This window comes from Calypte anna, chromosome 27 (genome assembly GCF_003957555.1).
Source record: "Calypte anna isolate BGI_N300 chromosome 27, bCalAnn1_v1.p, whole genome shotgun sequence".
Taxonomy (NCBI): domain Eukaryota; kingdom Metazoa; phylum Chordata; class Aves; order Apodiformes; family Trochilidae; genus Calypte; species Calypte anna.
In genome coordinates, this window is record NC_044272.1 from 1,592,666 (window position 1) to 1,606,314 (window position 13,649).

The 13,649-nt window shown below is 44.8% G+C and overlaps 2 protein-coding genes across 2 annotated transcripts; both read right to left on the reverse strand.

The window, feature by feature from the left end:
* Window positions 1-2,388: 2,388 nt before the first annotated feature.
* Window positions 2,389-5,797, reverse strand: LOC103539285 (keratin, type I cytoskeletal 15). Its single transcript, XM_030466073.1, has 8 exons — window positions 5,345-5,797; window positions 4,909-4,991; window positions 4,610-4,766; window positions 4,264-4,425; window positions 3,921-4,046; window positions 3,584-3,810; window positions 2,965-3,045; window positions 2,389-2,640 (listed from the first exon to the last, which is right to left on the reverse strand). The coding sequence occupies exons 1-8, from the start codon at window positions 5,795-5,797 to the stop codon at window positions 2,610-2,612; spliced, it is 1,320 nt and encodes a 439-aa protein (XP_030321933.1). The 3' UTR covers window positions 2,389-2,609.
* A 4,090-nt stretch (window positions 5,798-9,887) lies between these two features.
* Window positions 9,888-12,607, reverse strand: LOC103539186 (keratin, type I cytoskeletal 14). Its single transcript, XM_008505667.2, has 6 exons — window positions 12,161-12,607; window positions 11,322-11,404; window positions 10,996-11,152; window positions 10,695-10,856; window positions 10,241-10,366; window positions 9,888-10,142 (listed from the first exon to the last, which is right to left on the reverse strand). The coding sequence occupies exons 1-6, from the start codon at window positions 12,605-12,607 to the stop codon at window positions 9,888-9,890; spliced, it is 1,230 nt and encodes a 409-aa protein (XP_008503889.2).
* Window positions 12,608-13,649: the final 1,042 nt, after the last annotated feature.

The following is a 13,649-nucleotide window of genomic DNA, read 5'->3' on the forward strand; positions in this document are numbered from 1 at the left end:
GAGAGCTTTTGTCCTTAATGTCTGTCATAGCATGAGAGTGCATGCATTTGGAAGTCTGTTGGGATTACTGCTCCAAAATGTTATCTGTTACATGAAGCTTCATAGGAATTTGTTACTTGGAATACAGATAGAAAGGTTTTTCCTACAAGAATCTCTGTACTTGCTCAACTTGACTGCTGGTATTTTTCATGATTGTGGTAGGCTGGTAAACGTGAGAAATGTCTCAAGAGTAACTTCCTTTCATCTGGTTTCTTATCAGAGGCATGGTGAATCACAGAGTTTCTTTTTTCAGTGCTGGAGAAGGTGGTGGAGGAGGGGAAGGTCTGTGCAGAAGCTCTCTGGAGTGGCAGGGCCTGGAGCCCTTCCCTTGTGCCCAGCAGTGCCAGAGACTTCAGCAAGGGTCTGCACAAAGCTTCAGGGCTCAGCAGCCAGGGGCTGTGGTACCTGTCCAGACCTGGCCGGTGCCTTTGCAAACAAAAACATTTGCTGTGAATCAAGACCCTTGCAAGTACACGATAGTCCTAATCCAACATGAAGCCCCTTTCAGTCCATTTCTTGTTCTATCCAGTGTTTTTCCCCTCCGATCTTCCCCCTCCTGTAAATCTTATATTGTGCAAGCAGAGATGATTCCCAGAATTAAGAAACTGCAACACACCCAAAGGTGCAGAATGCCTGTGGAAATAGTACCAGTACAAAATGTCAGCATCTCCACAGTCCCCCCTACAGGCCTGGTGTTTAAACACAGCACCATTTACTTGAACCTCATTCTTAAAAAAATCACTTGCTAATACCTGGCAAGAATAATCCATGAGGTTTTGGCTTAATCTGAATTTGTTGTTTTCTGATGGAATTACCTAAAAACATCTAGGCAGAATGACATGAAACATCCTCTCTTTTCTTCCCTGTCCTTTGTTTCTAGATAGTTTCTAACCTTATAACTCTGTCTGTTAATGTCACATTAATGGGGTAATGTCTTAGCCCATCTGGTATCACATTACCCCTTTAAAAGACTTATCTATTTTATTGGTATTTAAGCCATTCTTTCCTTGACTTAACCATTTCCCAAGTCTGAGTCTTGTAATTTAATTTTGAGGTAGTTTTGATCAGCTTCTGTCACAAACCCTATTGTATATTCCATATATTTTCTGGATGTGCCACAAGAGGATGTTGTGTGAGCCGACGTGTGAATGGGCTGACCTGCTACACTGCCAGCTTTGATTTTACACATCTCCTTTCTTTTGTAAGGAAATAGTTTCTGTGATCTGTCTCTTTTTCTGCTGTGCAAAGAATTCAGCTTTGGATTGTAACACGCAGACACTTTGGTGCCTTTTTAAAGAATATGTTGGTATCTAAAAAAGATTTTACCTGACTGCAAACCAAAATGGAAGTGCAAAGCTGTGGGACAGAACATGTTAGTGATTTATGTGCTATTCAGAGAACAATGAGGGCTTGTGAGACCCACCCTTCTTTGTTCCAGGGCAGGAGCTGAATCACTCACCTGGCATGTGGTAGCCCCTGTTCAGCTGCTTTTTCAGCCCATTGCAGATCAGAGACTGAAATGCAGATTTGTAAGTTTTAAATGTGCGAGATACTGCACCATTTTTTCTTCCTCTTTTGTGTCAGAGTGTTACAGAAGTACAACAGTTTTAGTAAAAAATTGAGTCTTGCCTCTACCCTCCATCCTCCACCCCTGCAGCCAGAATGCTGCACAGCCCTGGAGCTGGTACGTAGGGCTGCACACTTGCTTTATTTTGAGCCATCAGATAAAAAACCTGACCCCAGATCTTCTAACATGACAGGAGCAGTATTCCTAATAATTGAACTCTCTGTTACAAGGAGAACTTCTCTGCTTACTCGTCACTTTTTTCCTGACCTAATCCTTTGATTTTGTTGAACAAAATTAGATAGAGCCCTAATCTAAAAGATGGGATAGAGGGCTGCCTATGACTGATTTCTCATTCTGTGACCCAAAGGAAAATGCTTTTGATTTGCCAAAATTTTGACGAATTTTTGCTGTTAATTAATCCTGATTCAGTTTCAGTTCAGCTGCTCAACTGGCAAGTCGACTGCTTGCATATCCCTTGCAATATGCTCTGACAGAGGGTTTCACCCATCCTTTTGCCTTCCCTCTAGGTGTCACTCTTGAGTTTTCTGTGAATGGGTTCCTTTCTTTCGGCTATTTCATCCGGACATCTGATGAAGTTGGGATACCCAGTTCTCCTTGGGGCCTCAACCTCTCTGTGAAGGTCTATCTCATTTATTCCACCTTAATTAGAGTACAGTATTGAGATACCAAATAGATTGTTGCACACAGTTTTCTTTGCATTGCAGGAAAGTTTTATTAGAAGCATTACTGCCAGCAGAATGTAGATAAGAGTTGCACTGCAGGTAACCAATTGGTACACAGTCACTGCAGGTGAACAATATAAGAACACAGAAGAAGATCACTTTAGGAGAGTCCTGTAAATTATTCATCTCAGCTTCATGAATAATATTAGTAGAGCACTCTGTGTGCTGGAGGGCACACAGTGACTGTGCTGTGGGGATTGCTGTGCTGGAGGCTGGGCTGCTCAGATGGCATCAGGCAAGATCTGTCCGTTGGTGGTATCTCAACACACTCTTGATTGTCCTGTGGAATCAAGGAAGAAACCATTAATCTGATGGGGAAATCAAGAGTTCCTTGCAGCACTGCCATTTCAGATGTATCTTATTTAAATGTCCATTAGTGTTAGCAAAAGCATGGGAAAGGAGCTCAGCCTGTTTTGTTTCTGTAATTGAAGCTAAGACACCTTGAAATTAAGAGATTTGGGAGTGAATGATTTAATCCCTGTTGCAGTTGCAAATAGGGAAGTCATTAATACAGGACACAGTATTAACAAGAAACAAGATTAGACACCAACTATGAAAGCCATGGGCACAGGATAACTTAGGATTCTCTTGGGAAGGTGTTTCTTACCTCCCCCACCAGATGAACCTTGACAGTAGGAACTAGAAGAATAAGACTGGGAGGATGTTCCCCCTCCCTGACCAGCTCCTTGGCATGATCTGTGCAAGGAAAGGAGAATGATAAATACATTCACAGAGAAACATACTATGACTTCATGTGAAGTTCATGTAACAGCTTGGATTTTCCTGGACCTTGCAAACATTTCCTGTATTTTTACTTCATTCCCTTCAGCTATGTTTTCCTAGAAAGCTGTAGAAGCATAAATTACAAAAAACTGTGGAAGTATGATTTTTTTTCTCTCACAGTCCATCAGTGCTTACTCATCTGCTGACAGAAGGCAGTATGTTACAGTTCAGGTTTGTCTGGTGATTCAGGAAATTTCAGTCTGCACTAACAGGCAAAGAAGAACTGATTAACTGAAAATATCCAGTAACTGTGTGCTCCACGTTTCCCTCTGTCTTTCAAGTGCTTATCAAGCTTATGATATACACAGTTCATTGCACATGATGAGAAAAATCTGTTGTATTTCGATTTCAGCTGCAGCCTGATAAAATGTTCTATGCTGTCTTTTGTGAGTCCCAGTAGAGAAAAGATTGTGATAGAGTTTATGCCCTTAATAGCAGACAGAATACATACGTCATGCCTTGCTGTCCCTCCTGCAGCAGTGCCCGGTACTGAGCAATCTCCTGTTCCAGACGGGTCTTGATGCCCAGGAGCATCTGGTACTCCTGGTTCTGACTCTCAATCTCACAGCGGATGCTGGCCAGCTCCTCCTCTACACAGTTGATCTGCCCTTGGATTTGTTGCAGCATACAGCCATAGCGGGATTCTGTTTCTGCGACAGAGCTTTCCAGAGAGGATTTCTGGAAGTGCCAAAGAAGGAGTTTAGGGCCAGAGCTCTCCCCTTCCTGCCCCAGGCAGGAGTTTCCTGTTGGGAGGAGGGCCAGGCCTTTGGCCTCGCTGCCCCACGTACCGTGCTGAGCTGTGTCTGCAGCTCGATCTCCAGGTTCTGCATTTCCCGTTTCAGTTCAGTGAGCTGCTGGCTGCTCATCTCCATGTCCTGGCTGCTCGTGGTGACCTGGCGATTGACTTCTTCAATCTGCAGGAGCCAAACCCCAAACACATTTCCTGAGTGAGGCATCCAGTGAGGAGCAGATTTGCTGAGCGAGAACTAAGACATTCAGAGAGCCTGGCCCTCTCCTGGTGTCCTTCTGGAGGACAGCTTGGTCATTGCTCTATAGCTCCTGATTTTTCACCCTCCTTAGTGCCTCATCCCTGGCCTGATGCCCCTCTGCCACTCCTGCATTACTACATACCTTGGCTTCATACCACTGCTCAACCTCTCTGCGGTTCTTCTCAATGATCTGCTCATATTCACATCTCAGGTCATTCAGTATCTTTGTCAAATCTACTCCAGGGGCAGCGTTGACCTCCACGTTCACATCACCACCAGTTTGAGACTGCATCTGTCTGAGTTCCTGCAGAGAGTCCAAAGAGAAAAGAAGGGAGCACAGGTTATCTTCTGTGTGGGATCCGTGGGCAAAGCAGTCAGAAGGTACAAAGGACTGACAATCACTTGAGAAAGCTTGAACTGATTTGATACAGAACCCTGGAGAATCAAAGGACTGTGCCTTGGCCATGCTACCTATGATTGGATCGTACCTCCTCATGGTTTCTCTTCAGAGCCATCAGCTCATCCTTCAAGGACTCCAGCTCTGATTCCAGTGAAGATCTAACCAGAGTTAAGTCATCCAGGAGATTTCTCAAGCCATTAATATCAGACTCCACACTCTGACGGATGACCAGCTCATTCTCATACCTATACCAAAGAAAGAAGAATCATTAAACATTTATTTCATTACAGTGGCTTGGTCATTCCACTTGGTGCATTTTCACCTGCATTCACAAATCTCATAAAATTCATGACATGAAACATGCAAATCTCCCAGGGAGGTACTCACTTCATTCGGAAGTCATCAGCAGTCATCTTGCTGTTATCAATGTCCAGAACCAGTTTGTTGTTGTCCACTGTGGCAGAAATGATCTGTGAAAGACAAGTTGGAGGGGCATCTTTCTGTGTTCAAGACACCCCTGAGAAGAAGAAACAAGACCCAAAGTTTTGGTAGGGCTTTGTTGCGGGTCTTGCAATTGTTTCCTGCAATAATACAGGGGCCAGAGAAAGGTGATGGAATGGCATGCCCCAGGATGTGATGTGTGTGAGATTTTGGCTTCCCCAAATATTCTTATGAAATAATATGGGGGAAAGAAGAGTATTTACGTAAGGCTGTCCAGTAGCTCCCTGCCAGCCCTGAGAGGCAGTGCCAGAGGGCTTGGGAAGTTCCCACAGGGGGGAATAATGCGTGGGAGATGGAGCTGTGTTAGTTGGGGCTCTCCTACCTGGTTCTGGAGTTGTTCGATGGTCTGGTAGTAGGAGCTGTAGTCCTTGGAGTCAGTGGGTGCCTGTTTGCGGTACCACTCCCGGATGCTCTGCTCCAGCTGAGTGTTTTCTTCCTCCAGCATCCTCACTTTGTCCAGATAAGCAGCCAGGCGGTCGTTGAGGTTCTGCATGGTGACCTTCTCATTGCCACTCAGAAGGCCTTCACCCCCAGCACCTCCTCCAAGGCCACCCCCAAAGCCCCCAGCATGGCTGCCACCGTTCATGCCCCCTCCACTGCCAGTGCCGCAAGCTCCCCCGCCATAGCTGCCACCACCTGCCATGGAGGAGGCATATCTCCTGCAGGAGGCAGAGGAACTCCTGCCACTGCTACCACCACAGGCACCTCCACCACCACCACCACCACCACCGCTCCTGTAAGAGGTACTGGATGTTCTCTTCATGCTGCAGCTCATGGTGGAAGCAATCGGATTTTCAGCCCCAAATTCAAAGCCCACTGCACAGCTTGATCCAGGAACTCCAAGTGCAGCCTGTGTCCTGCACAGGCTACTTATACCCTGTTGGGTGGGTGTCACCTGCAAGGCATCCAGCTTCCCAAGAAGTTTGCCAGCCTTAAAGCTCATGCAGAAAGTGATGTGCTAAGGGGAATTTCATTTGGGGCTTGGGACAGCCCTCCCCACAGTTATTGTCTTTGCATGCTGATTCACTCAAAGCACGCGCTATAATTTTGGGTGGGTGGCTGTGTGTTAGATTTTGTTTCAGATACCGTGCTACTGGCTACTTAGTGAGACTCATGTTAATAGTTCCTCTTTGTTCTTTGTAGTAATTTTTTGTCCTGAAAACAGGTGGTGAAAGCACCACCCAGTTACTCTGGTTTAATTTCTGAGCTGGAGAAATATGAACTCGGGCACCCTGTGCCTGAGTCTTGTTTCATTTTTTCTGCAGACTTGCCAGTAACTGATGATTTTGGAAATGGAATCTCTGAGAATTTGATGTGTAGAATCTGTAAGGCATCACTGACTCTTTCTTGGGAGAGGAAAGCAAAAGGATTCAGCTTTTCGGCTTAGCAAAATGGAGGCCAAGGTGACTGTCAGCTTGGGCTCTGGGAAGGAGACACCAGGGACATTTAAATAAAGGACAATCCTCTTGTCCACATAGGAAAGGGTGTAATTTGCTTTTAAGTGTATTTGGGTTGGAAACTAAGGGCAACTTTTTATCTATGGAAGGTGTAAAGGTTTGGAAGAGATTAGGATGTGATGAACCCTTCTTTAGAAATGAAATTATGGCTTCTAGGTAACTTTTGGAAAACATACCTTTTAAGCCTGAAAGACTCCTTACATGAGAGTTAAACTTTGGTGGGAATTCTGCCTTATTTTCCGCTAAAAATTACCATTTCATTTTATGATTATTTTCTTCATTTACAATCTTACTTATCCACAGCTTGCAGCTGTGGCTGGAGCAACATTTTCTCTCTTAGCCACAATGATTATGAGACCCATGAAAGTTACTAATGTGTTTTGGCTGACTGAAGGATCATAGAAAACCTTTTACCCTCTTTTCTTGGTGCCCCTACACACATTTTCATAGATATGCTGAGGATAATGCAGTACTTTGATCTTCATAATTATAATTGTTCTTTTATTGGTAGCTCTCTAATTAGCTGCACGTCAGAACCAGTTGCTTTGCATATGTTAGTGAGTCATCATTATTAAAAAATAAAAATTAGTTTCTCACAGGGTGTGATTTCTTAGTCATGTTTTCCTCATTAGGTTGTTGAAATGCACCTTTATTCTTCCCTATGAGATGTTTATTGCTGATTGGCATTGATGCCAGAGGTGTTGATTTTATTCCTCCTTCTGAGCCACGTTGCATCATAACATCTGAACCAACAATTTCAAACATTTCCCAATGCTGTAATTCCACATCATTAACAGATACCTTTTCACTGGCTCTGTCCCTCACTTCTTTTTTTTTTAAACAGCTGATTTGTTGTGCTGACTGCTGTGACTCTTAGGTAGGGTGAAAACCCTTTCAATGACAGAAAAAGTTCAGACATTTTCTGTTGTAGAGGGGACAGAGGCTCCTCAGCCATTTGAAGAGACTATTAGATCTTTGAAATCAAATCTTCCCCTGGAAGGCTTTTTCCTCATAATGCAGCTTATGAACATCTGTAAATCAGAAATGTTTGTTTGCAGTAACAGTGTTGTGAAGCCTTTCCAAGTGCTGTTTACTGACTGGAGAAACTGGATGTAGAACCACAAACAGATACTCTGAATTGGCAAAGGAACCCAAAGTATTCAGTGGTTTTCACAGAAGCTGTGATGGTGTTACTGGATATATATCCTTAGTCACACAAGAGGGAGAGAACAACCTGAGAAACAATTACTGGAAATTAATTGCTCTACAACAAATGAATCAGCTGGGGTCTTGGTGAGAAGAGTGCTGCTCCCCTGGGTTTCATCAGGAACTCCATCTGTGTATTCCTCATCACCCTGCAGCATCACTCACTGAATGTTTCTGCAGCTGGCTCACAGGTGAACAATTTCCAGAGCCCCAGATTCTATTCTTATTTTTCTCTTATGTGACTCCCTGGGATGGACCCTTATACCTTGCACTTGTGTAGACCTACAGAACATCCTGTTAAATGTGAGTTAATTCTATAGTCTAAGTCGTTATTCAATAGTCTTTCCTACCACTGGAAAAGGAAAAGTTTAAAAGTAATTCCCAAGAGAAATGAAGCTCTTCCAGTATAGCAATCCTTTCCCATTCGCTTTCTCTCCATCTGCTGGAATAATAAACTTCACAAAGCCCTTACACAAACTCTTATTTCAGAAAGGGGGAAAGGCTTACTGCAGCTCTGGTGTCTCTTGAGTTCTCTGGACATGGAAGGTTATGGTTTTGATCTTTCTTATACTTTGCTTCTGGAAGATTAGAAGGAAGCTGAAGTAACCTTTCAGCACTTATATATGTGCAGTAACTGTACTTAAGGTTTCCACAGTCCTGCATCAAAGATCTCTGCTGAAGTTGTTTTGGCTGTGTTAGGTACACACAAAAGATTTCTGCCAGCCTTTGGAGAGGCAAGTCATGTTTGCATTTGGTTTAGGTCACTTTCTATATTGTTAAAATGAAAAATGAGCTTGTTTTTCTTTGGAGAAGTGCTTTTGCTCATACGAATTCCTGATGCCAGACTGGAAAAAGTCAGTCTGCAAACAGAGTTTTTCAGTGAGTAGAAGTTGCCCCCACTTAGTGTGTGTTTACTGCAGGCAGCAGCTACAATACTGGGATGGCAGAGCTAAGCCACATGATTTACTCAAATAACACCCTTGTAAGCTTTTTATGAGGAAAACCTTTCATTTCATTGTCCTAACAGAACAATACTCTCAGTCCTAAATGAAACAGCAACTAGAGACCAGGTTTGATAGGTGGGAAAGGGAACAACAGGCACTTGTAACTGAATGAAGTCTGGTGAGTTTTGTACCTCTGATGCACACAGTTATAGATTGAAAATGGGCTTCACTGGTTTCTTCAGAAAGCAAAACTTGCATAGAATAGCTGTTCTCATTTAGAATTGTCCTCTCATCTCTAATTTTATTGCATGTTTTATCTTCCAAAAAACACCCTGTATTTGCTTAGTTAGCTTGATAAATACCTGTTCAAAGTTTATTAAATTAAATTTCTCAGACACAACGTTTTTAGGTGCATTGCAGAAGTAAAGTTTTATTAAAGGTGGTGCTAACAGCAGAACTGAAGCCCTGAAACAAAGAAGCAGTTGCTAAGGATAAGCTGAGTAAGTCAAGCGTGACAGAGTGGCGGGCGAGGCGAAGGGCAGGTGCCCAGGTTCTGCTTCCAGAGGGCTCCAGAGGCATCAGCCCCACTGCAGGAGTGCTGGGCTGAGTGGGTGACAGTCCAGGGTGCCAGTGTCACACGCTCCTGTCTGTGTAAAGACAGAGCAAAACATTGCCTGAGGGGGAAGTCTGATCTGTGCTGCAGAACGGAGTTTTGTCCCAAGCAGTGGGAGAACTCAGAGGCTCCAAGCCCAGCAATCCTGTAGGCACTTTCTCAGAACTATATCTATTTGTATTCCAATAAGAAAAAAGCATATCCCAGCCTCTACAGCTTTAATTCGTGGTTTATATTAAGGAGAGAGAAGGGCAGGACTTACTATATATTAACCCCCAATTCCTCCATGACAATTATATTTTCTCACTCCTGGGCTACTCCCGGGAATCTTGCCCAGCCCAAAATACAAAGCTTTCTTCTGACAAAATATATTGTAGTCATTAGGGTAGATGTTACCCATGTATAACTATTTCATTAAAAAGCGTTGTCTTACCTGTCATGGAACCATAAAGGGGTTGAGATGAGGAAGCAGAGGAGTATGCATGGGAGGATTTTCCACCCTGGAAAGATGCTTGAGAGGCACTGTAAAAAGAGTAATCCACAAAAATTTTTGTTAACCACAGCGTATTCAGTCAACAGAGAGTGATGTAGCTCCATGGACAAGAAGTTTCTCTTAGAAATTAGATACACAAGGATTTCTTTCTCTTAACTTGCTATAATATGGGATACATACGCAAGGTCTTGCTGTCCCTCCTGCAGCAGTGCCCGGTACTGAGCAATCTCCTGCTCCAGACGGGTCTTGATACCCAGGAGCATCTGGTACTCCTGGTTCTGACCCTCCATCTCACAGCGGATGCTGGCCAGCTCCTCTTCTACAGCATTAATCTGCCCTTGGATTTGTTGCAGCAGGCAGCCATAGCGGGAATCCGTTTCTGCCACGGAGCTTTCCAGAGAGGATTTCTGGAAGTGCCAGAGAAGGAGTTTAGGGCCAGAGCTCTCCCCTTCCTGCCCCACGCAGGAGTTTCCCATTGGGCCCTTGGCCACGCTGCCCCACGTACCGTGCTGAGCTGTGTCTGCAGCTCGATCTCCAGGTTCTGCATTTCCCGTTTCAGTTCAGTGAGTTGGTGGCTGCTCGTCTCCATGTCCTGGCTGCTCGTGGTGACCTGGCGATTGACTTCTTCAATCTGCAGGAGCCAAACCCCAAACACATTTCCTGAGTGAAGCATCCACTCAGGAGCAGATTTGGGTGTGAGAACTAAGACATTCAGGGAGCCTGACCCTCTCCTGGTGTCCTTCTGGAGGACAGCTTGGTCATTGCTCTATAGCTCCTGATTTTTCACCCTCCTTAGTGCCTCATCCCTGGCCTGATGTCCCTCTGCCACTGCAGTCTTTGCTCAGCAGTGAGGTTTGGGAGAGCAGCTTCCTGTGCTTAGCTGAGGGCACTGCCTGGCCAGGGCCAGCCTGCCTAGGCTTTTCCACAGTGAAGACTCCGTTTGGGACATTACTACATACCTTGACTTCATACCACTGCTCAACCTCTCTGCGGTTCTTCTCAATGATCTGCTCATATTCACTTCTCAGGTCGTTCAGTATCTTTGTCAAATCTACTCCAGGGGCAGCGTTGACCTCCACGCTCACATCACCACCAGTTTGAGACTGCAGCTGTCTGAGTTCCTGCAGAGAGTCCAAAGAGAGAAACAGGGAGCACAGGTTATCTTCTGTGAAAGCCTGAACTGATTTGATACAGAACTCTGGGAACCCTGGAGAATCAAAGGACTGTGCCTTGGCCATGCTACCTATGATTGGATCGTACCTCCTCATGGTTTCTCTTCAGAGCAATCAGCTCATCCTTCAAGGACTCCAGCTCTAATTCCAGTGAAGATCTAACCAGAGTTAAGTCATCCATGAGATTTCTCAAGCCATTAATGTCAGCCTCCACAGTCTGACGGATGACCAGCTCATTCTCATACCTTCACCACAGACAAGAAAGACAGAGAAGCGGAGGAATGAAGTGATGTCAGCACACATCTTTCCTGGGTCAGTATCCCAGTAACTCATGAAGACTCAGTAAGAGTTTGGGAAGAGGTGCCCTGTCTCTTGTGATTATGGGGAAGATGTGAAAGGCAGGGAGGTACTCACTTCATTCGGAAGTCATCAGCAGTCATCTTGCTGTTATCAATGTCCAGGAGCAACCTGTTATTGTCCACTGTGGCAGAAATTATCTGTAAAAGAGAAGTTGAAGAGGAGTCTGTCTTTGGACACCCCTGACAAGAAACAAGACCCAAAGTTTTGGTAGGGCTTTGCTGTGGCTCATGGAATTGTTGCCTGTGGTACTGCAGGGGCCATATGCTAACACTCCAAATTTGCTTTTTAGGGAGGCTTGAGCTATCACAGATCACCCGTCCCTAGTGGGTGCTTCTTTTTTTTCAAGTTAGAGAAAGTTCTCCGTGGGTCCTGAGGGATGTCTTCAGCCCTTATCCTGCAGTTTTTTCTTCATGTGTCAATTTTCTTGGTACTGATTGTAAGGGAAGGCCTTGGTCCTTCCAGCTGGAGGTGTGCACAGAGACAAAAGGCAGTTCAGATCTTGCAGCCCAGGTGCTTTGGCTTTGTCTCCATCCAGCTGAACCGGGTGGGAGCAGAAGGAAGGAATGAAAACCAGAGAAGCTGGGTTTGAAGCCATCTGGACAATGTGGAATTTCAGTTATGTGCACCAACATGTTTGGGACTGGTGGAGCTCTTCCTGATGCCTCTGGCTGTGTCCCTAAAGCACATCCCTTTCACTTGTGGGGTGGTGTAGGGCTTTGATTACCCAAGAGATGGGAGGCCCAGCACATCAGGTTTCTGCCTGCAGTACCCCCAGCAAAGCTGTCCAGTAGCTCCCTGCCAGCCCTGAGAGGCAGTGCCAGAGGGCTTGGGAAGTTCTCACAGGGGGGAATAATGCGTGGGAGATGGAGCTGTGTTAGTTGGGGCTCTCCTACCTGGTTCTGGAGTTGTTCGATGGTCTGGTAGTAGGAGCTGTAGTCCTTGGAGTCAGTGGGTGCCTGTTTGCGGTACCACTCCCGGATGCTCTGCTCCAGCTGAGCGTTTTCTTCCTCCAGCATCCTCACTTTGTCCAGATAAGCAGCCAGGCGGTCGTTGAGGTTCTGCATGGTGACCTTCTCATTGCCATTCAGAAGACCATCCCCCCCAGCATATGAACCTCCTGCAAAGAGACCCCCAAAGCCCCCAGCAAGGCTGGCAGAGCTCATGCCCCCTCCATAGCCGATGCCACAAGCTCCCCCGCCATAGCCATAGCCATAGCTGCCAGCACCTGCCACAGAGGAGGCATATCTCCTGCAGGAGGCAGAGGAACTCCTGCCACTGCCACCACCATTGCCACCACTCCTGTAAGAGGTACTGGATGTTCTCTTGATGCTGCAGCTCATGGTGGAAGCAATCGGATTTCCAGCCCCAAATTCAGAGCCCACTGCACAGCTTGATCCAGGAACTCCAAGTGCAGCCTGTGTCCTGGCTGGTGGCTATTTATACCCTGTTGGGTGGGTGTCAGCTGTGAGGCATCCAACTTCCCATGAAGTTTGCCAGCCTTAAAGCTCATACAGAAAGTGATGTGCTAAGGGGAATTTCATTTGAGGTAAGAAAAAGGCATTACCATTCCCTTCAGGTATGTCTGTGTTGATTCACACACTGTAATTTTATGTAGGTGGCTCTTTGTTAGATATATTGTAAGATAACAGAGAATCTCATGGCTTCTATTAATCTGACTGCATATCACTAGGAACAGGTGTTAATAAAGGCTCCACCTTGCCTGTCTCCTTCAGCCTTCTGTTTGGTGAAAGTCAATATTTCAGCTTTTCTCTTCCTCCTGTGATCCCAGACAATGATTTGTGAGACCAGCAGTCTCTGAGGGACTCTTCAAGCATTAATTTATTTGAAATTTACACTAGCTATTTAGAAATCTACTTTAACTCACTGAAAGAAGTTACTAATTTTTTAAACAGCATTCCCATGTCTCTTACAGACAGAATGTGACACTGAATTTTTCTCTTTTGCCACTGCTTATAGTGAGGAAGGTCCTGCTGCTATTTAACTTCTGAAAGTACAGGGTGCTGACTGCAGTAATTTTTGTTGTTGAACAAAACTGTGTGACAGCCACAGGGGAAAACATATTAGATATTTTCCTATCAAATAGCTATTAATTTTATTTTAGCTGAATGACTCAGAGGAAATTTGGAAGGGAAGTGTTTGATGTTTCATATTCTCATAAACATATTTAAAAATATATATTTCTCAGAATATGCCCCTGGATTATATAAAGCAGTAAAAAATAAGCTTGGTGAAAAGGTACAGTGCCAAAGATTAGATCTGAAATATTATAATCATGATCTGGAGTTAGTACAGTCTCTTTGCCAAGAGTGAGAGAGTATCTTGCAACATGAAAAAGACTAAGAAACAAGTGTGTATTTTTTT

Coding starts and splice junctions, on each gene's coding strand:
- LOC103539285 (XM_030466073.1), bottom strand. CDS start 5,797: ATGAGCTGCAGCATGAAGAGAACATCCAGTACCTCTTACAGGAGCGGT. Junction 3,811..3,920: donor TGCAGACACAGCTCAGCACG/GTACGTGGGGCA, acceptor TGGCACTTCCAG/AAATCCTCTCTGGAAAGCTC. Junction 3,046..3,583: donor GAGGGACAGCAAGGCATGAC/GTATGTATTCTG, acceptor TTCCTTGCACAG/ATCATGCCAAGGAGCTGGTC.
- LOC103539186 (XM_008505667.2), bottom strand. CDS start 12,607: ATGAGCTGCAGCATCAAGAGAACATCCAGTACCTCTTACAGGAGTGGT. Junction 11,153..11,321: donor GCTGATGACTTCCGAATGAA/GTGAGTACCTCC, acceptor TCTGTGGTGAAG/GTATGAGAATGAGCTGGTCA. Junction 10,367..10,694: donor AGCAGTGGTATGAAGTCAAG/GTATGTAGTAAT, acceptor TGGCTCCTGCAG/ATTGAAGAAGTCAATCGCCA.